Source organism: Erpetoichthys calabaricus, chromosome 2, assembly GCF_900747795.2.
Source record: "Erpetoichthys calabaricus chromosome 2, fErpCal1.3, whole genome shotgun sequence".
Taxonomy (NCBI): Eukaryota; Metazoa; Chordata; class Cladistia; order Polypteriformes; family Polypteridae; genus Erpetoichthys; species Erpetoichthys calabaricus.
In genome coordinates, this window is record NC_041395.2 from 281,560,347 (window position 1) to 281,587,521 (window position 27,175).

At 37.5% G+C, this 27,175-nt stretch overlaps 1 protein-coding gene across 1 annotated transcript in view; it reads left to right on the top strand.

The window, feature by feature from the left end:
• antxr1c (ANTXR cell adhesion molecule 1c) overlaps window positions 1-27,175 on the top strand; it is a 174,897-nt gene that overhangs the window by 65,287 nt on the left and 82,435 nt on the right. The window contains 2 exon segments of the mRNA XM_028795639.2: window positions 10,703-10,774; window positions 22,287-22,358. Of these exon segments, the coding sequence (XP_028651472.1) occupies window positions 10,703-10,774; window positions 22,287-22,358 (144 nt within the window).

The following is a 27,175-nucleotide window of genomic DNA, read 5'->3' on the forward strand; positions in this document are numbered from 1 at the left end:
ATATATAGGGTTCGCTATTATCACTGTTTCAGGCCTAAGTCTTGGAACATAACACCTGTGGATAGCAGCGGTCTACTGTATTGCCAATTGAATGTATAATTTGGGATTTTTGTAAAGTTTATGACAATGTACATTCAGCATGTAGGTTCTAACTTCCTGTCTTGATAGCATTTGTTGAGAGCTACTGTATGCCACATGAAAGTGCGAGATGGTCACCCTTCAGTTTTTGGAACTCAAAGAAAGAAAGAAAGAAAGAAAGAAAGAAAGAAAGAAAGAAAGAAAGAAAGAAAGAAAGAAAGAAAGAAAGAAAGAAAGAAAGAAAGAAAGAAAGAAAGAAAGAAAGAAAGAAAGAATTTTTAAACCAAGGAGGAAGACAGTGCATATCATGAGAGCAAATGGTTTAAGGCAGACCAGCTCTGCATTGACTAGCCATCTTTTGAAGGGCACATAGAAACAAACACATGTACTGTATATAAGCATATACTAAACATATACCCATAACCAGGCCATTGTAGAGTTGCTAATCAAAGTGAAACATGGTCTGCTGAAGGAAGCCATATGAGCAAACTAAAAAGACATGCGCACTCTATGCTGGGTTCACACTATACTTCATTTCATTATCCCATTGACATATTTCTCATATATATCCTTTATAAACTATAAACACATCATCTGTGTTATACTTTCATAATCATTTGAACCAATGAAATAAAGTGTGAAACATCTTATTATATATATTGATGTAATGAGGGCAGAATTGTACAGAAATGGAAATACTGAGATACATTTTTGTGGAATATTTTTAAACGGAAACACCAAGAACTCATTTTACATTATTACTGAGGTTTAAAGTGCCTCCACAGCAAGATGTTTCATTAAAAAAGGATGATTGCATGCTTATGCAGCTGTTCTTAATCTCACAGGCAAGCTCCCAGTTTTAGGGAAATTATACTTTCTGGTGTGGGAAGGTGAGGACAGCTGAGATGTAAATAAATCCTGAATAATCTGTGTCAATAAGTTCCCATATTAAATAAACACAACTTTTTGAGCAATCAAAGGAAAAACAGATTTGTTAGAAAAAACTTCCTTTAATTGTGCTGGCCACTGTTACATTACAAATTGTGACTGAAATCGGTTTTTGTGAGGCAATCATTTTCTCTTTGACCTCTGCCTTTGTTTTTTTTTTATTTAGGACAGTTTAATTGCTTTTAACATTCACAGCCAATTGTAGCTTTAACTCTTAGAAATATCACAATAATGTACCCCAATCTCCTTATATGGCCCCCATTTGATTCGTTGAGGATATGTGTTTTTCATGTCCATATTTCAGATGCAGTTTTCCCAAACTCACCTGCAAGCAAGTATTTAAATGGGCCAGTGCATTGGAAAAACCTATTTTATGAAGAAGTTTTTAAGACAGTATTTGCTGCATGAAAAACTGAAAACAAGTCCTTGTGTAAAGTCTTCCTGTTAAAATAGAAAGAATTTATCAGAAATGTTAAGCAAGTAGAAAAACTCTACCGAAACCACTATATGCAACCTGGGGACATAATAATATATGAAAATACATCTAGCAGCTTTCTGTTATACAGTAACCAACTCATCAAATGAATACCATTTGCTTCACAATCTCATATTATCTATAAAAAACAATGTATTTCTTTTTTTCTCTTAATTCAGTGCCTGTTTCTGTTTCTGCTTTATCATTATGCTGGGTATTTCATTTTGCTTGTTTACAGTGTCCACCTGTATGTTCAGTTCTCTCTTATTATATACATGTATTAGCTGTATAATATACAGTCTGTCCTCTTATAAAGCCATCTTATTCTGATCGAATAATTAATTACTTCTTAGTTATATTGGCTGCATGGGCTTTTCACCTAGCATTACAGGTTTCTTCTCACATTCCAAAGATATGATCCTGTTATGTGAACTGGCTCCTGTAATGTGGCCCTTTAGCTGTGAGTGTGGGCTGTATTGTATTGTTATATTGTATTGTATTGTTTTGTTTGCCGATGATGCTGTGATTTTTGTTGAGTCAATGGAGGCTCTCGAGTAACTGAGCGAGGAGTCTGAGTGTCCGGGCTTGCGAGTGTCCTGGATAAAAACCAAGATCCAGGCCTTTAATGACCTATTGTCTGCGGGGAGAGTGTTGACCTTGTTGAGAGGTTTACTTACCTTGGCAGTGACATTCATGTTTCTGGTGTCTTTTCCTATGAAGTCAGTAGACATATTGGGAGAGCATGAGGGGTCATGAGGTTGCTGGAGAGGGGTGTGTAGCGCTCCCGATATCTATGCAAAGGACGAAGGTCCAAGTCTTTAGAGTCCTGGTGCCTGTCTTGGTATATGGTTGTGAGACAAGGATGCTATCCAGTGACCTGAGGCAAAGACTGGACTACTTTGGTTTTGTGTGTCTTCGGAGAACCCTTGGGTACTGTTGGTTTGACTTTGTGTCGAATGAGCGATTGCTCATGGAGTCCCAAATGAGGCACATTACCTGCATTGTAAGGGAGCGTCAGTTACGGCACTACGGCCATGTGGTGTGATTCCCCAAGGTTGATTCAGCTCACAGGATCCTCATTGTTGAGGAACAGAATGGCTGGACCAGGCCAAGGGGACAGCCACTTAACACCTGGCTGCAGCGGATAGAGGGACATTTCCGGAGGGTGGGACTGGACCGTGTGTCTGCCTGGGGGGTTGCCAACCAGGATCCCAAGTTGTTTCGTCGTGTGGTGCATGTGACAACATACTGTACCAGTGCATGCTCCCCAACCTGAACCTGAACCTCAACCTGAACCTGAACTTGTGGGTTGCATAGATGAGTGTATATGCAAAGGAGAAATGGCTTCTTGATGTTGCTGGGAAAGATTTCAGCCCCTGTGATTTTTAAGTGTGTTAAGCAAGTTTGATAATTGATGTATGGATAGTTATTTGAGCATCACAACTTTAATTTCATCATTATTAAATATTTCTTTGGTCTAAAGTCGCCCCTTTTACTTAAACTGTCAGTCTTCTCACTATATAATGGTTGCATTGCCCCAACCTTTTCTTTTATTTGTCCATATTAACAATCCACTCCATATTTTACTGTGTTCCATTTAGTCTAATGCTATGTGGTTCTGCATGAAGGTTGAATTTGCCATGCCTTAGTCTGACAGCACTTGGCATAATCAGAATGATTTGTGCAAGATGATCATAAGTACAATTCATTGAGTAGCAGGGATACACAAATTCATTAGCTGTTTTTACATTGTTCTTTTCCAGGACACTGCAATAATAAAATGTCAGAACTAGCAAGCAATTGTTGCCTGTTCTAACAATCATTAAACCACTCTAAGTCAGAAATGTACTTTTTCCTTGTGCATATACAAAGCTAAGACAATGCAGCAAATGTGCTTAAAAAATTTGCAACCACGTTATCAATTGTTGCCACATGTTTCAAAAGAGTTCAGAAACCTCACGAAATGACGAAGAAATAATGATTCGGCTCCTGATTGATAACTGTGCAGCCCATAACATGCTTCCACATTTAGATAATGTTCGCGTTGAATCCCTCCCACCCAATTGCATGGCAGCACTTCAGCCATTGGTTTTGGGCATCATTCGCACCCTGAAAGTGTATTATGGCAAGGAAATGCTGAGAAAAATTCTCGTCAGCATAACTTGTAGGCAGGAGGCGATTAAAATTAACACGAAAGAAGCAATTGAAATGATTGCAAACGCCTGGCTACAAGTTAAAGAAAGCACTATAGTAACAAATACAGAATCTCATTACAACAAAATTTTCTTTACAACAAAATATTTTTTAGGTGCCTGTGAGTTCGTTGTAATGGAATATTACCTGTATATTAGCTTACGGGAGACAGAATGTCACTGAAGATGCAGTTTTTACATTCTCATCTCAACTTTTTTCCACCAAATCTAAGTGATGTCAGCGATGAGCATGGGGAAAGATTTCATCAAGATATAAAGGTGATGGAAAACTGATATCGGGGAAAATCTTCTCCAAACATGATGGGTGACTACTGTTGGTTCTTGCAAAGAGAGACGGATGTGCAGTACAAGTGCAAAAGCAAGAGCCTCCAACATTTTTGGGCACGCTGACCTCACTTTTATATTGAGGTAAATTGACATAAATATGCTTTAACGTGTCTCTGGTATCGTCTTCTGGTTTGGTTTCAGAATAAACACATCAAAACAATTTTGGTGGGACATAGTCCAAACTCCAGATATTGTGTTGATATATTATATTGATATTCAAAAGTGTAAAAATGTCAATGATGTGTATTTCAAAAACCTGATGTGCTAGCTTAATTCTGATTTCATATATGAAATCGGTGTAAAAAACTAAATAAAGAGCTGCTCTGAAGTTCCCAGTAGCAAACAAAAAATACTTTTTTTAGACCAGTGTTATCTCACACCACCTTCAGTAACATTTTGGGGGGACAGCTCCCTGAATTTCTTCCACCAACCTTTAACCCTAGCTATCAATGCTGTGATTGTAGCAGAACTTCCCTACTTTCCCCCAAAAAACTATTTCCATTGCTGATATCTAAATTTATATTTACTACATCAGAATTCTCATGAATTTTTCATCAGAATGGTCATGTTATTCATATCAAGCATTACTGCATACAGTAGCTAATATAATGATATACTAACTGAAAAGGGTTTCAACCAGTTATATCTTTTATGAGCATTTACACACTATTTTATCTTAAGCAGTATTAACCATAGCACTATATAAATATATCCCTGAGGCTACTTTATGCTATCTGCAAATGCCTGGAAAATCATCCCTGCCATGTTAAATTCTTGTCACATGCTTCCATAGCTTTTCCATAAGAATATTCTATTTACTTAAAAGGTGCATTTTATCAAAATACTGAAATATTCCTATATTAACACATCAGACAGATAAATATATGTTATTATCACATAATGCAAGAATCATTATATCAACCTTCCCGGGTCCTCCCCGCGTGGAGTTTGCATGTTCTCCCTGTGTCTCCATAGGTTTCCTCCGGGTGCTCCGGTTTCCTCCCACAGTCCAAAGACATGCAGGTTAAGTGCATTGGTGATTCTAAATTGTCCCTAGTGTGTGCTTGGGGTGTGTGTGTGTGTGTGCCTTGCGGTGAGCTGGCGCCCTGCCCTGGATTTGTTTCCTGCCTTGTGTCCTGTGTTGGCTGGGATTGGCTCCAGCAGGCCCTGTAGTTAGGATATAGCGGGCTGGATAATGGATGGATGGACTGGATTATATCAACCCCAACACAGTTACTAGTTTAGAATTTTTTTATATTTAAAATACTAATGAATAAAATGTTAAAAATTAGGTAATAACTTTTTTACCTAATGAAAGAAAAGCATGACCTTCCGCTAGCCTGTGTAATCTAGACAGTGTATTTTTAATATAATCAATGAGAATTTCCAACAGTTTCAATTTATCATCAGTATATATCACAATACACTGAAGAATATTGGTTACAGTTTTCACTGTTGCAGAAACAGTAAAAATGATACAAACTATTAAATGATAGCAATAAATGTGAATAAACTGATATTAATTATAAACTTACTTGATAGAAGATACATTTTTACAATTATATTAATCCAAACATTTGTGGTACTTTTCTGTGTGCTTTTGTCTGCACAGATTACCTAAATGTTGGCCTATATTTAATTTTATATCTTCTACAATGTTACATTATTATGAATACTCAATATGCCCAAAAGAGTCCCTCAGTATCAGTTTGGGTTACTAATAGCTAACCTGGCCCAATATTACATACAGATGTTTTTAACAGCGGTCAGAATCTCTGCTAAAGCTACGTGACTCAGTAGTTTCTCTCAGCTTTCCAAGACCTTGTCTGTGAAGAAGTATTTCCTGTTTCCTGCTTTAATGGGTTTCTTCTTAACTACCTCCAGTGTATTTGAGTGCATAATTCATTTAACTAAAAAAAGAAAAAGCTCCCTTACAACAGATCACAGCATGGCAGTTGTGTTGCTGTGTACAATACCTTGACCCACACTTGGGTAATCTAGAAATGATGTGTGCCAGGTTCTCCATGAATTTAAGGTGCCGACAAAGAGAAAGGAGAATCCTAACCCAGTTTTGAGTGAGGCTTTTTAGGAAAGATTCTTACTTAAAAGTGTTTAGTCATGATTTTTCAAATGGTAGATTTGTTAAGATATATGAAATCTTTGTTTTTGCAACCAAGTCCTGCTACCTAACAACTGGCTGCTGTTAGTCCTAAATTTGGAAAAAAAACAATTTGGTGCTATTTCCCTCTTCCTGGATGTACTGTATATGCTGCAAAACTACTGTCTATGAAGTCCATCTCAACAAGGCCTCTTCTCATTTTTTAAGGGCATGGCATCCCGGGCTTATGGTGGCTCACATGCACTCTAAATGCCACCAAGGTTCCATTTCTTTGTCTTCCATTTGCGGGACTTGCTGGGCAACAATTGTTATCTAATGCTGTCCTTTGCAGCCTCATAACTCCTTGACTGCCGAGCAGCACTAAACAGTGGGAACATCCAGATACTTCAGAAAACCAATAAATTAACATGTTATAGACAAATTAAAAAAATGAATAACTAAATATTTTTGTGTTATGTTCCAAACGAATTTGTAATGGTCAGTAACTTTACATCTCATGTAAAAACGATTTTCTATATTTAAAAGAAACAAAACATCACATGTAGGAATCTTACCTCAAGCAGAGAGGAGAGCTTTATCAGATTTAAACCATATGTTTCTGAAAACTTTTACTACAACATACATTTAGCTAAAACAAACACGAACCTATGCAGCTCACTTAGAAGACATCCCATTTAAAAGCCCCCTGGGTTATGGACACAAAGCCTATCCAGTTATAATCACAAAAATATTCAATTTCCCTTTTTTTTAACTTGGTATACATTTCTTCTCTCCACATCTTAAAGTGAATTCTTTGTCACCACCTCCCAGCTCCTAGGGTACCAGTGCAAAGGTAATTAGGACATTTCAGAATTCAATTGGCTGTCCTTTCTGTTAGTTATTGGTTATTATAAAAAGGATAAACCATTGAGCTCAAAATATAGAGTCACAGGAAGGCTTCCAGCAAATATGTGACACTGGTTTTCATGGCCAATCATGGAACTGCCACGGGAGAAATAAAAAGGAGAAAGAACTGTATGGCCAAAATCAAAATATCAGATTTTTGCTATTCTTGCTTGGTGTCTTTCCCTGTTGCACAGCCACCGATTTGATATACAGTGATCCCTCGCTATATCGCGCTTCGCCTTTCGCGGCTTCACTCCATCGCGGATTTTATATGTAAGCATATTTAAATATATATCGCAGATTTTTTGCTGGTTCGCGGATTTCTGCGGACAATGGGTCTTTTAATTTCTGGTACATGCTTCCTCAGTTGGTTTGCCCAGTTGATTTCATACAAGGGACGCTATTGGCAGATGGCTGAGAAGCTAGATTGCTTACTTTTCTCTCTCTCTTGCGCTGACTATCTGTGATCCTGACGTAGGGGGTGTGAGCAGGGGGGCTGTTCGCACACCTAGACGATACGGACGCTTGTCTAAAAATGCTGAAAGATTATCTTCACGTTGCTACCTTCTGTGTGCAGCTGCTTCGTGAAGCGACATGCTGCACGGTGCTTCGCATACTTAAAAGCTCAAAGGGCACGTATTGATTTTTCACTGTTTGTTTTTCTCTCTCTCTCTCCCTGCTCCTGACGGAGGGGGTGTGAGCTGCCGCCTTCAACAGCTTTGTACCGGCGGTGCTTCGCATACTTAAAAGCCAAACAGCCCTATTGATTTGTTTGCTTTCCTCTCTGTTTCTGACATGCTCTGCTCCTGACGCGCACTCCTTTGAAGAGGAAGATATGTTTGTATTCTTTTAATTGTGAGACAGAACTGTCATCTCTGTCTTGTCATGGAGCACAGTTTAAACTTTTGAAAAAGAGACAAATGTTTGTTTGCAGTGTTTGAATAACGTTCCTGTCTCTCTACAACCTCCTGTGTTTCTGCGCAAATCTGTGACCCAAGCATGACAATATAAAAATAACCATATAAACATATGGTTTCTACTTCGCGGATTTTCTTATTTCGCGGGTGGCTCTGGAACGCAACCCCCGCGATGAAGGAGGGATTACTGTATTTATTTATCGATATTTATTAATATTATACTAACACACATGACCTAAAATTTGCTTGCGCTCAGTGAATGTGTCTGCGCTTGATTACAACACTCATTTGCTATTTAGAGTAATTTTGTAACTGGGAAAGCTCGATCTCTGAGAGAACAGGAGAACTAAGCAGAGTTCAGTATTCATCACTTTCCACGATTAGTATATTGAGGCAGTTGTAATTGTAATCGCGGTTAATGTATGAATAATTGTGCAGCCTTACCTTGTTTTTAAAATAATTAAACAGAGCTTTCATCTTCATGCCTCAACACCATGATGTTGTCATTGACCTCTTTATTACAACATACTATGAGTTATCTGTATTTTAAAAAATGGTAACTATTGATTTGCCCTTCTTATTAATATCTGTGCACCTGTAAATCTTGACTATCTGCATTACATTTTATTTCATTATTATCCATTTAAAAAATACAGAGAGGCAGATAGTGAAGAGTTCAAAAGATTTTTTTTCACGTAAAATCACATCAGTAATGTTGTTTTACATGAGGAAGCTATTCAAATGTCATTCCAAAGAAACAAAAGTAGATAAGAAAGTTTCAGGAATGCCAGCAATTCTGAAGTTATTTCCTATTAATATTGCATTTGGTATATCATTTTATTTATTGATTAAGGGATCTAAGGATCAAAGTTAAACTTAACCATAGTCTTTGTGTGTTCAGCTAAGTTAATGAAAAAATAACAGTTGTGTTGCCTACATTCAGTGCTAAAGTGTGTATAAGCAGCAGGATTTCAAATGCCAAGCCCAGTTTGAATATATATGTTATAAAGGACCCACAGATGGACTAACTAGTTTTAATAATAAATAGTTAAATGGATTAAATACTGTATATAAAACACTTCGCGATGATCCCAGGTTAAATGTGTTGGAAATAATAATAGTAGGCATGATTGGGCAAGGTTTTGAAACATAACTGCTTATGATGAACACAAATTCAATTAAAAAATGGTGATAGGATGGTTAGGGATGCACTGGGGCGGGGTGTTGTAAAAGATTGTTTGATGAAATACACTTGATATCGAGTTATATTAGAATTTTAAAATAAAGCTTTTGTGTGATGTATCACTGTACATCCTATGTCTAGGATAGGACTTTTATCAAGAAATAAAATCCCAGAAAGTCAGGAAGGAGTATGAAGTAGTAATAGCAGTATTGCATACATACAGTGAAACTCTTATATGTATGTGATCAACATTCAACACATTACTCTCTGGTGCCATGATAATATACATAATATATATGTAAATATTTGCTTCTTGGTGAGATGGGCACTTGTCAATGTACCACCTGAGTTTTCCTTGTCAAAAGGTGTTTTTTTGCACCTTACCAGGACCAGTTTGATGAAAGTTGAAAATATTGATAGATAAGGAGCATGATTTGGTTTAGGGTATGGTTTAGTAGCAACTTTAGTTCTCAGCCTTTTAACAGGTTAGCTAGAAGTGGTAAAATGCACTGTGCCAAACTACAACCAAGAGGTTCTGTTCTGTGGTGTCTCTAGGGGCCGTGATGACTTAACAAATGTTGGTGTGTAAAATAACCAGTTAGGTAGCTGGAGTTGGAAAATAGGATATAGCTTCTTTTTGTCATAGAGTCACACTACGGTTGTATAGTAAAGTTGAACATGAGATTTTTTATAAAGGAAGAAAATAGCTAAAGTTTTCAAGAAATGTAGAAGTTGTGCAGTCTACTTCACAGCCACTATGCTATGCTTTAGACCTGTCACAGATGTACCCTGTATCTTCTTGATGGGCATCTATGGCAGCAGTAGTTTTTCCCGAGTGCAGCAGGGAGAGCTTACTTAGCAGTTACAGATAAATATTATGATCCACGCACCATTTTTGGTTTGTGATTTGTTTCACCAAACATGGAGCAGAAAGTAATGATTACGTGAAATCAAATCATAACAGTGCAAAGTTTGTACAGTGGACACAGATATCTTCATTTTATCACATGCAACATTCATTTGGTCTAATGGTGCATCGGTGCTTCCTGGTAAAACAGAAAGAGGTTGGGAGCTTGTGCTGTTAGCGCATTGACGCATCCACCACATGATGAACCACTGGATTGGGGACCCGAGTGCAGTGGGTGACATCTCAGCACCACACTGGAACAGTGTGAGGTTTCTTACAGTGGCTGGAATACCAATCCTGCCACCAACCCCAAAGTTTTCCCTTTAAGTTGGAGGGCCTGCTTGCCCAAATTAGGATGCAAGCATATGGCCAAACCAGTATTTAAGAGTATTTATCTAAAAAAAAAAAAAAAAGCTTGTGAAACTACACTTAAGTAGCCTGTCCATTTTTATGAGCAACCTTTTACAAATTCCAGACACTCAGAGGTTTTGTTGGCAATGCATTTTGAAAATGCGAGTCTGACTGACGTCTACAAAAGTTAACTTTGCATCACTGGTAAAGTTCTAGATAAAAAAGCCTGACAACAGATTTTACCTTCGACATATGGTCAATTTCAGCTTCTGACTTGTATTTCCTTTGTTTGTTTTTAGGTCTGGAAGTGTCAAGAATCACTGGATAGAAATTTATTCCTTTGTTGAAGACTTGGCTGAAAAATTTATAAGGTGATTTATGTGTATTTTAAGAAATATATGATATTTTGCATTTTTTTAAATAAGCATTAACTAAGCAGCAAAGCTCTGATAATACAACTTTTCTTATATTCTAGAACAGTCACAGATGTTTATATTTTCTTGTACATTAAATATTACATGCTGCATTTTTGTGTTAATAATTTTTGCATGTGTGTCATCATAGTAAATTCCATGAAAGTGACATTCTTATGGTAATGAAAAATAAAAAATATATCAAGATATGCAACCAAAAAGACAAGAACATATCAGTTATTATTTGCTTAACACTTAGCGACAGTGACAAAATCAATATGTTGTTTTTTATGTTTGTATGCAAATTCAAGCTTATCCTGACATAACCATTTGCCAAACAGACCTACCTGTGTATAAAAGAAAAACTGAAAGCATCAGCACGGACAGTTTGGAGAGCCTTCAGCACAACTTCAAAAAACAGAATGAGTCAGTGGCCTCAATCATGACACGCCACTTTGAATTTTCTGCCTTTAAAAAACATAAACATTTTTCTGACTTTTGACTACAATTTCATCATTTCTGCTTTGTTTTTATAAAGTATATGATTGCTCATCTCTGACTGTGTTCTTTCTTCTTTGATCTCACTGAGGCATGGTGGTGCAGTGGTTGGTACTGCTGGCACACAGCTCCGATCACCTTTTTGGCCATAATAATCAGTCCAGTATAGTTGGCAGACATTTCCCTAGCCCTCAGGGGCACTGTAAAGATTATTGCACCATTATAATACTCTCAAATCTAATTCATTTATTCCTTCCCCATTTACATCAATGTATTTCTCCAAACTCAAGGCAAAGCGAACACCATAGAGTTTGCTCATCACTAATCAGTACCCTTCATTTTAGCTCTGTGGGCCCACACACACTCACCTACTCGAGTACATGCACACACAAGTGTTAAGTATGAAACAGTGCATTAAATAGGAAAAGAATTACAAACATAAATAAAATAAGCCTCCTTGCATGCCTGAGCGACAGTTGTATGTGCAAAGGTGGGAAAAAAATGAAACTGCCCCTTCACTATCTTTAGAGCAAGTAAGAAAGAAACAGATATTCACAAACATAGCCTTTACAACTGATAAGGAATTGCATGGAGAATACCTTCAAAAATGTCCTTCATTGCTGGAAGGACTTCCAGTGTTTTCTCTTTTAAGACACACAGAACGCCATCTCGTTTCTGCTGTTTCAGGCTTGTAATCCCTGTAAAAAAATCCATTCAGGGGCACAGTGTGAGCGCTCATTAGCAATCATAGATGCTACGCTAACAATTACAGTGCTGACTGTTATGATCACCATTTGTTTCTCTACCCTGTTCTGTTCCTTCTTTTCAGTATTTTCGGATTTTTTAAATCACATAGAGCTGGAGTTTTACAGCTCCGCAGTCACTTCTCTGTTTTTTTTAAATGTCCTGAGGCCTCATGTATATTGCCGTGCATAGAATTCACACTAAAACATGGCGTATGAACAAAACTGGAAATGTGCGTATGCACAAACAAATCTACTGTAGATGCATAAAACTGTACTTTCACCAACTTCCACGTTCTTTCCCTTTATAAATCCCAATGAACTTGAAATTTAATGCATGTGCATGTGCCTAAAGCCCCACCCTGACTTCCAGAATTTTGCATATTTGAATATGCGAATCAATATAAATAGCCCCTTCTGTTCAGTGCTTTGTTAAAAGACAATGGCAAAAGCACATGGAAAAAAGAATTTCAGCAAATGCGCAGTGGAGGCAAGGAAAAACTTACTATTTGTTGGCTTAAGCCAGTGTTTCCCAGCCTCGGACCTGGGGACCCCCTGTGGCTGCAGGTTTATGTTCCAACCAGATTCCTAATCAGTGACAACACCTGATAGCAGTGATCTCATTTAATTAGCTGGTATTATTTTTCTTTTATTCTACATTCAGAAAAGCACAGCAGCATGATTTTTACATTTATAAGACACTTAGAAATATTTCTGCTTTTGCTATAGATTTAAATGCTTAATTCGCTTTTGTTGATTTCATCATATTTTGCCCTTTCTCTGTGCAGTTTTTCCCCTTCGTTGTATCTTATTAATGAGAATTAAAAATGAGCAGAGCAGACACGCTAGCAAACAACACTGAGTAAGCAAAGGTTGCAACTACTTTAGCATCAGATCCACTAATTAGTAAATAATGGATTAATTAAACAATTAGAACACCTAGAAAAGTAGAATGAAAATCAAGATGAAATATTGTTAAAAAGAAAAAAAATACATTATTCCCATTATAACTGCTTGGTACATTTTAATATATATATATATATATATATATATATATATATATATATATATATATATATATATATATATATATATATATATATATATATATATATATATATATATATATATTTTAATATATATATATATATATATATATATATATATATATATATATATATATATATATATATATATATATATATATTTGGCAAACTTAGTTTTCTAATTTCTATATTGTTCCCAAAACACAGAACTTGGGAAATAACAGTTCACTTAATTAGCCCAGGAGTCCAATTAAAAACAGAAGCTGGTTGGAACAAAACCTGCAGCCACAGTTTGTCCCCAGGACTGAGGTTATAAACACTGGCTTAAGCACTGGTATAAGCAACAGAAAGAAGTTATGGAGTGATACAGTGTGACAGAGACACTCGGAAGTTAAAGTTCAGAAAGTTGCACAGTGCCCGAAATAAAAAAGAAATGGTCAGAAATCAATGTCATGTGAAAAGGTGAGTCGCAGCCCACCGTCTTTTTATTCTGTTTCGGACAATATTACAAAAGCTGACCCATGTGCCGAGGGTGCAATGATGGTGATGCTGTGCCGAGCACATCTTCTGTCTCTGGCTGCACACACACACCTCTGCCTTGGAAACCACTGGGCGACCATCTGGCTGTGTGCTGATGGATGCTGTTCTGGAATCACAACATGCAATAGTTGATGCTGTAAGAAATGTGGCCAATGAACTCAGGAATATTAGGGCTGTACTATGTGATATTGACCACAAATGAAATGAATTGGTTAAAAAATAAATGCTGCATCTGATTACCTGTTTTTACATTCTGCTAATTCCGTTCAAATGAAGTTGTAACGCTTTCCGATTTGGCTGATCATTTGGTGGTTCAAGGTCCGGTTCATCATATCATGTCATTTCAGGTATGGGAGAGCCACAATTGTGTGCCACATTATTCAACAAGCCATATGCTTGCACAATGCGGCACACTTTCCATGCACTATAGAGCAGCACATTAATAGAGTGGAAATGCTTTCTCTTTACATAAGCAAATTCATTCTCTGAAGGTGCCTTTATAGTGTAGCGTCGGCACCGAGCACCACAATGGATTGATTCTCTACTCTTTACATGGCTGTTTGAGGTAACTTGCTAGGCTTAAAAGGACTGCTAGGCTTTTGCCATACTAGTTGGAAAAAGCTCCGGCGACTATGCGGAGTTGCCGTTTTTATAGGCTCTCCTGCAATAGATGATGCAATGCCAATTCATTCTTTTGGTGATTCATCCCTGGCTGGTGTAATTTGTCCTGCAGCATTGCAATAATAATGTGCGTGCAGTTGACCACTCCAGTTACATTTGGAAAACCAGACGTTGCTGCGAATTACGCTTTGATGTTTCCCAGTTCAACCATAGTGTAAGGAAATCTTATACATCTGGATGACAGGCGGATAACACCATCCTATACAGCTAGCATGGCGTGACTCAGTGATGTTTGTGAAATACCTGATCGGTTAACAAGTTCACATTGAAAAATTCTTATGGCTAAAAAGTTGAGGGTGGACAGAACTTCCAAAGGAGCTGGTAGAGCACAATTCCTCAAAGTCTGCCTTTGTAAAGCTGGCGCCTGTTCAACACACAGCTCTAAGAGGATACCTCTTGGAAATTGAAATTGATGTAGAAGCCACTCATCATCATCTTTAAATACACAATCTCATCTAATTCTTACATTTGCGATGTCTTCTAGCAGTGATAAAGCAGCTATGATAATTGGAATAGTTTGGCCATTCAGTGCACCATTATATTGTTAGAGAATGATTACAATCAAGTTAATTAAATTTATAAACGATATGCAGTTAATTTCGGTGTATTTCATAAATCCTGCGTCACTTATGTGAATCTGAAAAAAGGAGACCGAAACAGAACCAGTAACACTTCTTTGACGCTGGGTGCCACCAGTCTGGAAAACCAAGCAGAAACTTGCGTACACACAGTTTGAGTCTGCTGTGAAAATGTGCATGGCTTTACGGCAAGTCTAGTTTTTATACATCTTAAAGTGTGCGTGGAAATGTGCGTATGCAACATTTTTGTACATATGCACCACTTATACATGAAGGCCCTGATTTTTTTTTCCCTTTTCCCTTTCTAGCAATTCCCATTGATACCAACTTTCATTCAGCCAATCACACAACTATTATACTGTCAAAATAGATTGTGCTCAGAATGTTAACCAGTGTAACAAAGGCGCTTTATTGGCGCCGACCTGACACAGATTGACACCAGAGGCACGAATAAAACCCAAGAAACTTTTATTTTTCTTCACATGTGGGGCACATCTTCCCCGTTACCCACAGGCACAACACAATCCCAAGCACACCAAACAAAATCCACACAGTACTTCTTTTCACCACCACTCCTCCTGGCAAGCTTAGTCCTCCTCCTCCCAACTCACGTTCCTCGAGATGTGGCTGCTGGCCCCTTTTATAGTCCACACAGAAGTGGTCCAGGTGCCTGATTGCCGAGTTCTGGCTGTACTTCCGGGTGTGGCGAAAACACTGCCCATAAGGGCTTCGGAGTCCCAGCTGCAGCACCCCCTGCCGGCGCCTGTGTGACCCAACAGGGCTGCACCAAACTCCTATTCCCATGGAGCCCTATGGGAAACTTAGGCACCGCTCCAACCCAGGGGGGTTGCCATCTAGTGTTCAGGGGGAGGTATTGCAAAGTCCATGGCTGCTCCTCCTGAACATATACCGAAAGGGCGTCCCGGCCGGGCATGGACCCCGGCTGTCTGCCACACCAGGCACTTCTCAAACATCAATTCAGTTTTTGAAAACTTTATTAAATTAAACTAAGTGCACTCTGAAACGCAGCATGATTACTCCATCTTATAGCACCTCCTGACAATTTGGCATTTCTTATACTTCAGCAACACCCTCGAACAAGCTATTTGAATTATTGAATATTTTGTTAAGTCTTTTGAAATGTAGTTAAATTCTGTTGAAAGTTTTACATACTTTTTGGAATTCATGTCTATTCTTGTTGCGACTATTTCCTGTCGGTAGATTGTAGTACTAGAGTACTAGTACTAGAGTGTTGTACCGTGTTAGCCATTATGAATGTAGAGAAAAGCCAAGCAAAATGACACCTTTTATTGGCCAATAAAAGGTGTCATTTTGCTTGGCTTTTCTCTGTTGGTAGATTTAATGTTAGGAAATAAAAATTAAGTTGTAAAGACTGTGGAATATTCTTTCATGGTATTTAATACAAAACCAATGAGTAATTTTGTATTTGCCGATGTAAAATCTCTGGCAAACAAAAATTAAGTTAAAGGGTTGAGTATAAAAATATTTTATAGTTCAGTAAACATTATTCTCTAATCTTTAGATTAATCTGATCAGGATATCTTGTTGCTTTTGTTTTTGATGGGTAAAATGATAAAGCGGTGTAGCCATATGATATTGTGATGCCAGGAAAATTAGTTTACAGCCTATTTAAAAAATACATTGTATGAAATGTAATATTCTTTACAAAGCTCAAAGTCAGGTCTTCATGTTTTCATATTATAACTTTTAATAAAAGACACTTGCTTTATAAAACAGGGTAGATAGGAGCAACTCCAGCTTTGGAAAATAAATTACAAGTCTTAAAGGCTAGGGATTTGATTTTTGCGAAAAGGTTTAGGTAAGAAGTATAATTCCTGGTGAACTTCTACTGAAAGGGCATAGATTGTTCCTGGCACCTAAACACAGTCCTGGATACCCTCCTTGCTAAACACATATGGTATTCAATACACTGTTTGCACCTAAATATGACCCAAGTCAGAGCTGGCTTTTATGATAGTCCTTTAATTATGCTTAATGTGCTAAGAAGAGCCTATGGGGGTCTTTACTGCCCACTGCTATCAGGTAATTCAATGCTTCCTCCCAGAATACTTGTTTAGTTTACTTTGAAATATCTATCTATCTATCTATCTATCTATCTATCTATCTATCTATCTATCTATCTATCTATCTATCTATCTATCTATCTATCTATCTATCTATCTATCTATCTATCTATCTATCTATCTATCTATCTATAGATTGATTAGCTGTATTATTTGTCCTGTGAGTAAGTATCATTGTTTTTTTATGTTTCTGCTGTTGTATGCAAAAAATGAAATTTCCTCTTGGGATTAATAAAGTTTATTTCATTTATTTATTTATGCTCAAATTCCATGCAGTATTTATCTATTTGCACATTTATTTAATTTTGTCTGAAGTATTCCTCCATAAATTAGTAGTGTTTGGATATCTTGGATAAAAGTCAAGGTTGTAATTCCAGCATATTATTCAAACACATCACTGCTTTACTTTCAACGTCAAGGATCTGCCTGTGCTGACTGTGGAAATGTTATCTGTTGTTGTGGATGTAGGTTATATGTGGGAGATTTTACTTTCAGAATTGTATAGAAGACATCATAGGAACCAACATTTTAGTAGTGTTTAACTGTGCCTGTTAACACAGTAGGTGCTTTCATTAATTATTACAAAAAAGCTGGACAGTTTCCAATAACTTTATATTGTGATAACAAAAAGAAACTTGTACAGCCAGAAAGGTGAGAATCTTTCCTTTTTCTGCAGATGGAATTAAAATATTATTTTGTATAATGTTTTGAATACGAATGTTTCTGTTTTTCTAGTTTAAAACATACTGTGCTTTACAGCTTTATCAGATAGAGACTTTTGTATACATACAGTGTGCATACAAATTGACAAGTGCTTTTTCAGTCATTAAGATCAACTGAAACTGATACCCTTTTGTTTGAAAATAATTGTCAAAGCTTACTGTATATTTACTTCAGGAGATTGCCGACAATTAAAGGGGCCCAACAAGCACTGCATTGAAGAATGGCTCTGTGTTCTTTTGATTATAATTAGAAAAGAAAAAAAATGGTCTGCATTAGTCTCAAAGTTCAAAGACGACTCCCTTCTGTGCCAGAGGATTTTTATGTTACTAAGAGAAGCAATATGCAGATCTGTAGTGTACAGTAGTAATATATAAAGTAATGTGTGAGCCCTTCCTGCTGTTAACCTCAAATTCACTTCTTACTTTACTTTTTGCTTTTAAGAGGAAAGTCTGCAGTTCAGCTATAATTTATAATTACACATTGGTGTTGTCTGTCTGTAAAGTTTTTTGCATTCTACTTGTTTCAGAGGCTGAGTAAAATATTTAAGTAATAGTAATAATCAGCTATCTTTGTAATCATTTCATCCCAGGCACAGGATTTCTTTTACCCAAAAACCTGATGTAGGTAGTTTGATAAAATAATAATAATAATAGTAATAATAATAATGCCACTCCCCTACTTTTTGCTGCCTTAAATGGAAATTAATGGATTAATAATAATAATAATAATAATAATAATAATAATAATTTCATCATCCTTATCCTAGACTTCATTTTCCTGCGACCTCAAAAATGAATTTATGTGTGTGTAGGAAATGAATGAATGGATGGTTGATAATTATCTGTATAACTTTTAATTTGTTCCTAGACTGGACATGTCCTTCTAGGATGGGCATGATCCTCTGTAACACTCCATTAAAATATTCCAGTTCATAAATTGAATGAATGATATAATGAATAAGTCAACGTGTAGTAACAAGTATAAGACAAACAAAGTGATCAGTGATTATGCTTTACTTATTACGTCCATGTAAGCTAGATTCATAGATGAAAATGTACAGCATCAAAAAAATTCTGTAATTCAAACAAGGTGCTGGTACTGAAAACTCAGTTGAGGTTGCAAAATTTACCTTTAGCAAATTTTTATCTGAGACTGTGTAGTTTTGCTGAAGAAAATATTTTAAAGTAACAGCTAGGATTTACTTTCCCAGTTTCTTTCGTAATTTTAAAATCCTCATGTCCCCTCTTAATCTTCATTTGTTTAAACCATAAAGGTTCAACTCTCGTAGTCTTCCATCTTAAATCATACTTCATAGGTTGGAATCAGCCTAGTCACTATATTATTGGTGTTAAATCCAATGCAAAATAAGAAAAAATAAAACACTTACCCAGCCTGTTTGTTGATTTTTATATTTGGAGATTGTATATTATAATGTATACATAAGGTTTAAAGACTGGCACATCATTTGTATTCAGTTCTGACTTTTACTAAAAAAGATGGAACAATTTTAGTTGGAGTGTAAAATTTTTACAAGTAAATCTAATAATAATATGTTAAAAAAGAACAGTTTCTCTTTACTCCATTGCACTTTTACACTATGTGATTATAAAGTTATGTCCCTTGCATCATTTGTGTTTCAAGTCTATGTCCTTTCAACTGGCACAAGCAACATGGATCCCAGAAGTGACTTATTCACACAATAAAATCTTGAATTTCTTGTTTAGTGCCTGGTGCATTGCTGAGTCAAGCCAATGTCACTTATAGGACTTAATCCTTCAATGCAGGGCCTCATGTCCTGGGTCCTCCCTCTGTGGAGTTTGCATGTTCTCCCCGGGCCTGCATTGGTTTCCTCCAGATGTTCCAGTTTCCTCCCATAGTCCAAAGACATGCAGGTTAGATAAATTTGGCAATGCTAAATTGGCCCTGGTGTGTGGATATATACGCGAATGTGTGTTCACCCTGCGTTGGACTGACATGACACCCTGTCCAGGATTTATTCCTGACTGGCGCCCTTTGCTATCTGAGTTAGGCTTCAGCACCCCCTGTGACCCTGGTCTAGTATAAGCAGGTTAGAAAATGACAAGACAATCAGCAGCCATATTTGGACTCTTAGTAAAAATAGGTCTATAAATGGCTATCCAACAAAAGGAGAATTCACATAAATTAGAGACAGCCAATGGAACACAATTAAACACAGAGTGGTAACAGAGGGCTAAAGGAATAAGAGAAATTTAAATGGAAATGTAAAAATTATTTGGATGTCTTATATGTTTTTAAAAATTAATTTTATATCAAAGCCAAACTGTGGGCAGGAGCTCTTATTAAAGCTCTACCTGATTTTTCTCTCTACAAAATGATCTATTGATTGATTTGGATCAATTTAGACTTATAAAGTGCCTTTATCCATAAGTGTATTGCTTTTATCAAGCTTCGCAAATCCATCCATCCATTAATTTTTAAATATTTTCTAGAAGAGAGGACATATCCCATCAGCAATGAGTTAAGAGTCCTGTCATCTAATGACACACACACACAATTTAGAGTTATCAATTAATTTGCAACCGACTGGCACCATGTTCAGGGATTGATCCTGCCTTGTACTCTATACTTGCCGGGGTACTGCTCAGGATTAAGCAAGCTTATAAAATGGCATGGTAATTAATTTGTGACTGCAACCCTCACTAGGAAAAACAGATACGAAAATGAAATTAATTAATTTGCATATCATCTTGTGGCAGAAAACTAGAAAACACAAAGAAAAGTCTTACAAACAAGACAAGAACTTGCTTCCACAAACATAGTGTCTGAGACTTAGTGGCCCTGGAGCTGTCATTACATGACTTTTCCAGCAATTCATTTGGAGGCATTCGTCGCAGCACAGTCTGACAAATGTAGAGACTCAGTCCAACTAGTCTGTGCCTTGATAGAGATTTTTGGACATTAAAAACAGAAGAGAGACTTGTCTGTATGTTTTACATACTATAGCAGAATGCTAAAAAGAAAAAAAAGGGCAAAGACTGCAGCTAAAATTGCTGTATTTGTAAAGCCTCTGTATGAGCACTGGCTCCATCAGGCAGCATATTATTGGCTGTCAATAAAAGAGGCGAGCATGTGATATGTTGGAAATATGAAACTGTACTGGAAAGTCACCAGTCATGTAATCTGACATCCTCTGACAACAAGATCAGCAACTGCAGTTGTCAAGTTTGACATCTGCTCTGATTAGAATGTAATGTGAAATTGGCTTAAGGCAGCTTACTACTATACTAACTAAAAAAGTAATGGGAAGTATTTTTATTAATAAATAGATTTGAAATATGCAAATGCAAATAAGAAAATATGCCGAGGAATTCAGCAGTTTCCACAATGCCATGTTTTCCATTACAGGGAAATTGGAGAAGTAGGGTTTGTCCTGGCTGAAAAGGGCACAAGGAAGCAATAATGGACTAGTATGCCATCCAGGGCTGAAATGGTGCCTTGTGTCTGTTGCAGCCAGAAGAGACTCCAGCTCTCCACAACCCTGACACTATGTTAAAATGTGTAACATTTCAGTTAAAATGATTACAGGCGTGCAAGTCAATTCTAAATTGTCATTAGGCTGTCATCTTGAGGGGCTTTATTTACTATTATAATTGTCTGTTGATGAATTATGTTTTTATTGCAACTATGAATCTGTATATTTTGCTTGGTTGAGATGTGAGGGTGACCAAACTGTTGACAAACGTTTTTTCCTTTAAATGGTCTTCTTCTTCTTTCTGCTGCTCCCGCTAGGGATTGCCACAGCGGATCATCTTCTTCCATATCTTCCTGTCCTCTGCAACTTGCTCTGTTACACCCATCACCTGCATGTCTTCTCTCACCACATCCATGAATCTTCTCTTAGGCCTTCCTCTTTTCCTCTTGCCTGGCAGCTCTATCCTTAGCATCTTTTTCCCAATATACCCAGCAGTACTGCTCTGCACATGTCCAAACCAACGCAATCTTGTTAACCCACAATCTTGTTGTTTACCCGGGCCTCGACCGATCTGGTATGGAGATCTGTATTGTTGTCCGCATATTGATCTGGCAAAATTTTATACCGGATGCCCTTCCATGATGCAACCTTCCCCATTTATCCGGGCTTGAGACCGGCACGAAGAAACACCTCTGGTTTGTGCATCCCCTGTGGCTGGGTTGTTTTCCTTTAAATGTAAAATAATGCAAATGTACATAAACATTAACAGAGTACAGGGCAAAATCAGATTCAAGATAGGACCCCGACTTGGGCTAGGGTGCACTGCAAGTCCCTTCCAGGGTGTATGCATGTAATGCTTTACATGTTTCTGGAAAATTACACAGATACATATTTTTAATCATAAAATTTCAGAGGATTTTCTTTATTGTTGAAATGGAATCTGTTTTGAAGTGCGGGCTGATGCTGCCTGCCTTTCTTTAAAGTGCACTTTAACATATATTTTCATTTTGAGGATTAAGTGCATGCATGTAGTGTAAAATAAAGAAAACAAAATGAAGCCTAATAATTCATATCTGTATTGCACTTTTTATGTGTCTTTCAGTCCCTTACTGAGAATGTCCTTCATAGTATTTTCTACACGTGGAACAACAATTATGGATTTGACTGAAAACAGGTAAGTTAAAGAGTTTTGATCCTTAAAAAATTGCCTTCATATATATATATATATACTGTGATAAATAAATATGCTATTTTAAGTAACTAGTGATGAGCAAAACAGACATTGAAATCGAACCAGGTCTCGATTCACATATAGTTTTTGCAGCACCAGCAGTAAAATTTGTCTTTCAGTCGGCTTCACAATTGTGAAACTTATTCAAAGGAGTTTTTGGCCAGTTTTAAATGTTTTTCTATGTTGCAAAATATGAAATGTTTCTCCCTAAAGCCTTACTTACCCTTACCCTTACTTGTGTTTTTTTTTCCTGCAGCTTCATAAAATATATAATCTGACACACACCGGCAAAATCATTCACCACCGCAGAGGAGTGTATGCTGCATATTATCCATGTTAGGGAACACTGAAACACCCCACTGTGCACATTACTGTGTTGTCTCTGCAGAAAATTCTCACTATGTGGCAAACGTCTCCTTTCTTGTTTCTAATTCCTGTTAAAAAGGTTGATTATATGCACTGTCTAAGCATCGTGGAGCTTCAAGTTTCTTTTCTGTCTTTGATGCACCTTTCAGATTGTGATTGCCAAAATTGTCATCATAATTGGCATTGGCAAAGTGTTTGATTGTACTACCCAAATATGTCTGGCAGCTCAACAAAATGTGTATTGTGACAGGACATGAATCCTGGGATTTTTTTGCACTGGTGATATTTATTAGAACACTGAAAGACAGGCAGATGTATGCGGAAATAATGCATGTAAATGTTTCCAGACAAGACTAATTGTCAGTATTCGAGTCTCCATTTTAGTCAAAACCCATACACATATGCTTTCTAAGATAATCCCCAAACTGTTTATGAAGAAAAACTAAGAACTGTGACACAAATCTCAAAATATTCAAAATGCAAAAACAGAGAAAATGCAGTACTCTTGAGATTTTCTGTAAATGAATTCCATTTCATTTGATTGAATTGCTGTTTAACTGAGTGATTTAAATGATCTATCTGACCAAGTGCTGTAATTTTAACATGTACCTAGGGTTTTTCTAATTTAAAAATTTTTTATAAAAAATAGATAAATAGGAATTGATGAGCCAAATCTGGTTAGATGGCCAGTTTTTGTCAAAAATTTTCTTATGCTACTTTAAAATGTTATCCTCCTCTTTACATTCTTTGTCAGTGTTCTTTTTTATTGTTTCCAGCTGTCGGATATCCGCTACTAGTATAAGTCAGTTCTTCATTCCCAACACTTGCAGAGCAATTTAGAATTCACTCCCACCATAATAACATGCCTTCTTACAAGAAGAATTAACAGACTAAATCATACAGGGAAAACATTTAAAGGAGAATATGCACACTTCATTCAGAAAGCACTGCACTCCACATGCAAAGGTATTTACAACAGCAGCCTCCACAAGGTGACATATCCATACAGTTTAACCACCCCTCTCTTTCTCTCTACAGTGTATGCATTGTGGCCTGCAGGGGGCGTACCAGCTCCCCAAACCTGACACAGACACGTGTTTACAAGCACAACACATACTTTATTCTGCTGTAGGAAACACCTTCTTTTCGTTTCCCACCTGCACAACACAGTACACTAAAGCACCAAGCACAGTTTATAAAGCACACAGCCCCTTCATTTCTTTCTTTCTTTCTTTCTTTCTTTCTTTCTTTCTTTCTTTCTTTCTTTCTTTCTTTCTTTCTTTCTTTCTTTCTTTCTTTCTTTCTTTCTTTCTTTCTTTCATTCTTTAGCAAGCTCCATCCACTCCCTCCTGACTCTGACTCCTAGAACAATAGCAAGAGACTTCTTTTATCCTGCACCTGGGAGTACTTCCAGTGGCCCGTTACTGTGGTCCAGAAGTACGTCCGGGTGAGACGGAATCCTGACAGCACCCACGGAACCCAACAGGGCTGTGCCATACTCCAAATCCCATGTTGGGCTGTGCTTGTTCTTTCCCCAGGTCCTTCCTTTATGAAGGCATATACAGATATCTCTCCATTATAATAAAAAAAATCTTGGGTCGAGACGTAATTTTCTCTGAGACACTTTAACAATCCGCAAGACAAGGAAGTGAGACAAAAGGACAGCTGCTGTACAGGCTTTTAAATGATCGACATGCAGCGCGACATGCAGATCACGCAGCTCGCACAAGCAGCAGCAGCAAGCCAGCTGATCGAGCATAGAGGAGGTAAAATAATTTATTTGTTTCCCATTGTATCACCGTTTAAGAGGGAGTTTCTGAGGAGCAAGCGCATCTCCTTAGCGTGCATTCAGCCCCCCTCAAAACAACACGAGAGGCAGAGATGTGAAGTGGCTGGCACGTAGCGTGCCCCCCGGGGATAACTCATTCATTACAGCTTTATTACTGGCAAATATCAAGAAATAAAAAATGAATGAAATGAAAATAACAATCTCTTTAAATTGTATATCTGGTTAACTAAACGCGGGGGTGGGCAAGTGAAGTGAGCAGGGGGCAGAGCCCCCTAGTGTGTGTGTATGTATATATATATATATATATATATATATATATATATAGTGATCCCTCGCTATATCGCGCTTCGCCTTTCGCGGCTTCACTCCATCGCGGATTTTATATGTAAGCATATTTAAATATATATCGCGGATTTTTCGCTGCTTCGCGGGTTTCTGCGGACAATAGGTCTTTTAATTTCTGGTACATGCTTCCTCAGTTGGTTTGCCCAGTTGATTTCATACAAGTGACGCTATTGGCAGATGGCTGAGAAGCTATCCAGCTTACTCTCTCTCTCTCTCTCTCTCTCTCTCTTGCGCTGACGTAGGGGGGTGTGAGCAGGGGGGCTGTGTGCAGCTGCTTCCTGAAGGATATGCTGCACGGAGCTTCGCATACTTAAAAGCTCAAAGGGCACGTATTGATTTTTTTTATCTGTCTCTCGCTATCTCTCTCTCTTCCTGCTCCTGACAGAGGGGGTGTGAGCTGCCGCCTTCAACAGCTTTGTACCGGCGGTGCTTCGCATACTTAAAAGCCAAAAAGCCGTATTGATTTTTTTTTTGACTGCTTGCTTTGCACTCCTTTGGAAAGGAAGATATGTTTGCATTCTTTTAATTGTGAGACAGAACTGTCATCTCTGTCTTGTCATGGAGCACAGTTTAAACTTTTGAAAAAGAGACAAATGTTTGTTTGCAGTGTTTGAATAACGTTCCTGTCTCTCTACAACCTCCTGTGTTTCTGCGCAAATCTGTGACCCAAGCATGACATTCTAAAAATAACCATATAAACATATGGTTTCTACTTCGCGGATTTTCCTATTTCGCGGGTGGCTCTGGAACACAACCCCCGCGATGGAGGAGGGATTACTGTATATATATATATACAAGAACCAAACTGTCCATTAAAGACATAATGCACCTAATATCACTTTGCCAAAAAACTCACTTTCAATTCAAATACTACACTCAGAAAGAAGGCATGCCAAAGGGATCGCCTTAGCTGAACTGGTAATGCAGCGATTTGAAAATGTGGCTCTATCCCAGTTCACACCCAAAATTTGGATACACTACATAGACAACACATTCGTCATACTAAAAAATGACCAGTTGAATGAATTCTACAACCACATCAAAACAATATTCCCTGCAATCCAATTCACAATGGAAAAAGAAATTAACCGACACATCAGCTTCCTGGACATCTACATCGTTCACCGTACAGAATGCTACGCAGACAAGATATTACACTTCACCAGCAACCACCCGGTATCTCATAAACGGAGCTGTGTTAAAACTCTATTCAGAACAGTCCACACCCATTGTAATACGAAAGAAACAAAAATGAATGAGAGACGCTATCTCTTCCATCTTTTCACTTCAAACGGATACTCAAACACATTCATTAATCGGAGCTTACACAGAAGACGCCAAAAAAACTCAACAAACAATCGACTTGAATCAGAACCCCCACCCCACCTGGCACTCACTCCCTTATCACCACAAGGGGTCTGAAGGTACAGCGCGCATCCTGGCCAAGTCAGGTGACAGAATAGCACACAAACCCACAAACAATTTGTGCACGGTCCTCTTTAATGCTAAAAACAAGAAATCGATAGCAGAAACATGGAACGCAGTTTATAGCATTCCATGCAGTTCTTGCTCAGCGGTATACATAGGACAAACTTCAAAAAGAATCGCAACACATATACAGGAACATCACAACGCAGTCAGAAGAAACTCACTATCATTGATCTACACGCATACTAAGTCAACAGGACATTCATTTAACTGGCACAATGTACAAGTAAAATTCAAGGCCAGTACTAAAAGTGCCAGAGAGCAGGCCGAATCTTGGCTATAAAATGAGAACGCCATCAACAGACACTTGGACATAAATCCAGCATATGCAAACTTAAGAAGAACATGTTCATAATAAATAAACTGTACACCCAATACACCCCCCGACCACACTGACTTAGCCACCTCCCCCACCCCCACGTAATTTTTTGCTATATATTGCCTTTGATTCTTGTAAGTCTAAGCATTATCCTCTGATGAAGACCCCTGGCAGGGGTTGAAAGCTCAGGAATAAAAACTACTTTATGATACGTGATTCATTTTTTTCTCCCTTTGTGGATCTCCAGCTGCAAATATGCAAACCGTATCACAGACCGTCTCTTCCATATATATATATATATATATATATATATATATATATATATATATATATATACTAGCAAAATACCCGCGCTTCGCAGCGGAGAAGTAGTGTGTTAAAGAGGTTATGTAAACATATATATACATAAACATATATACATATATATACATATCTACATATACACATATCTAC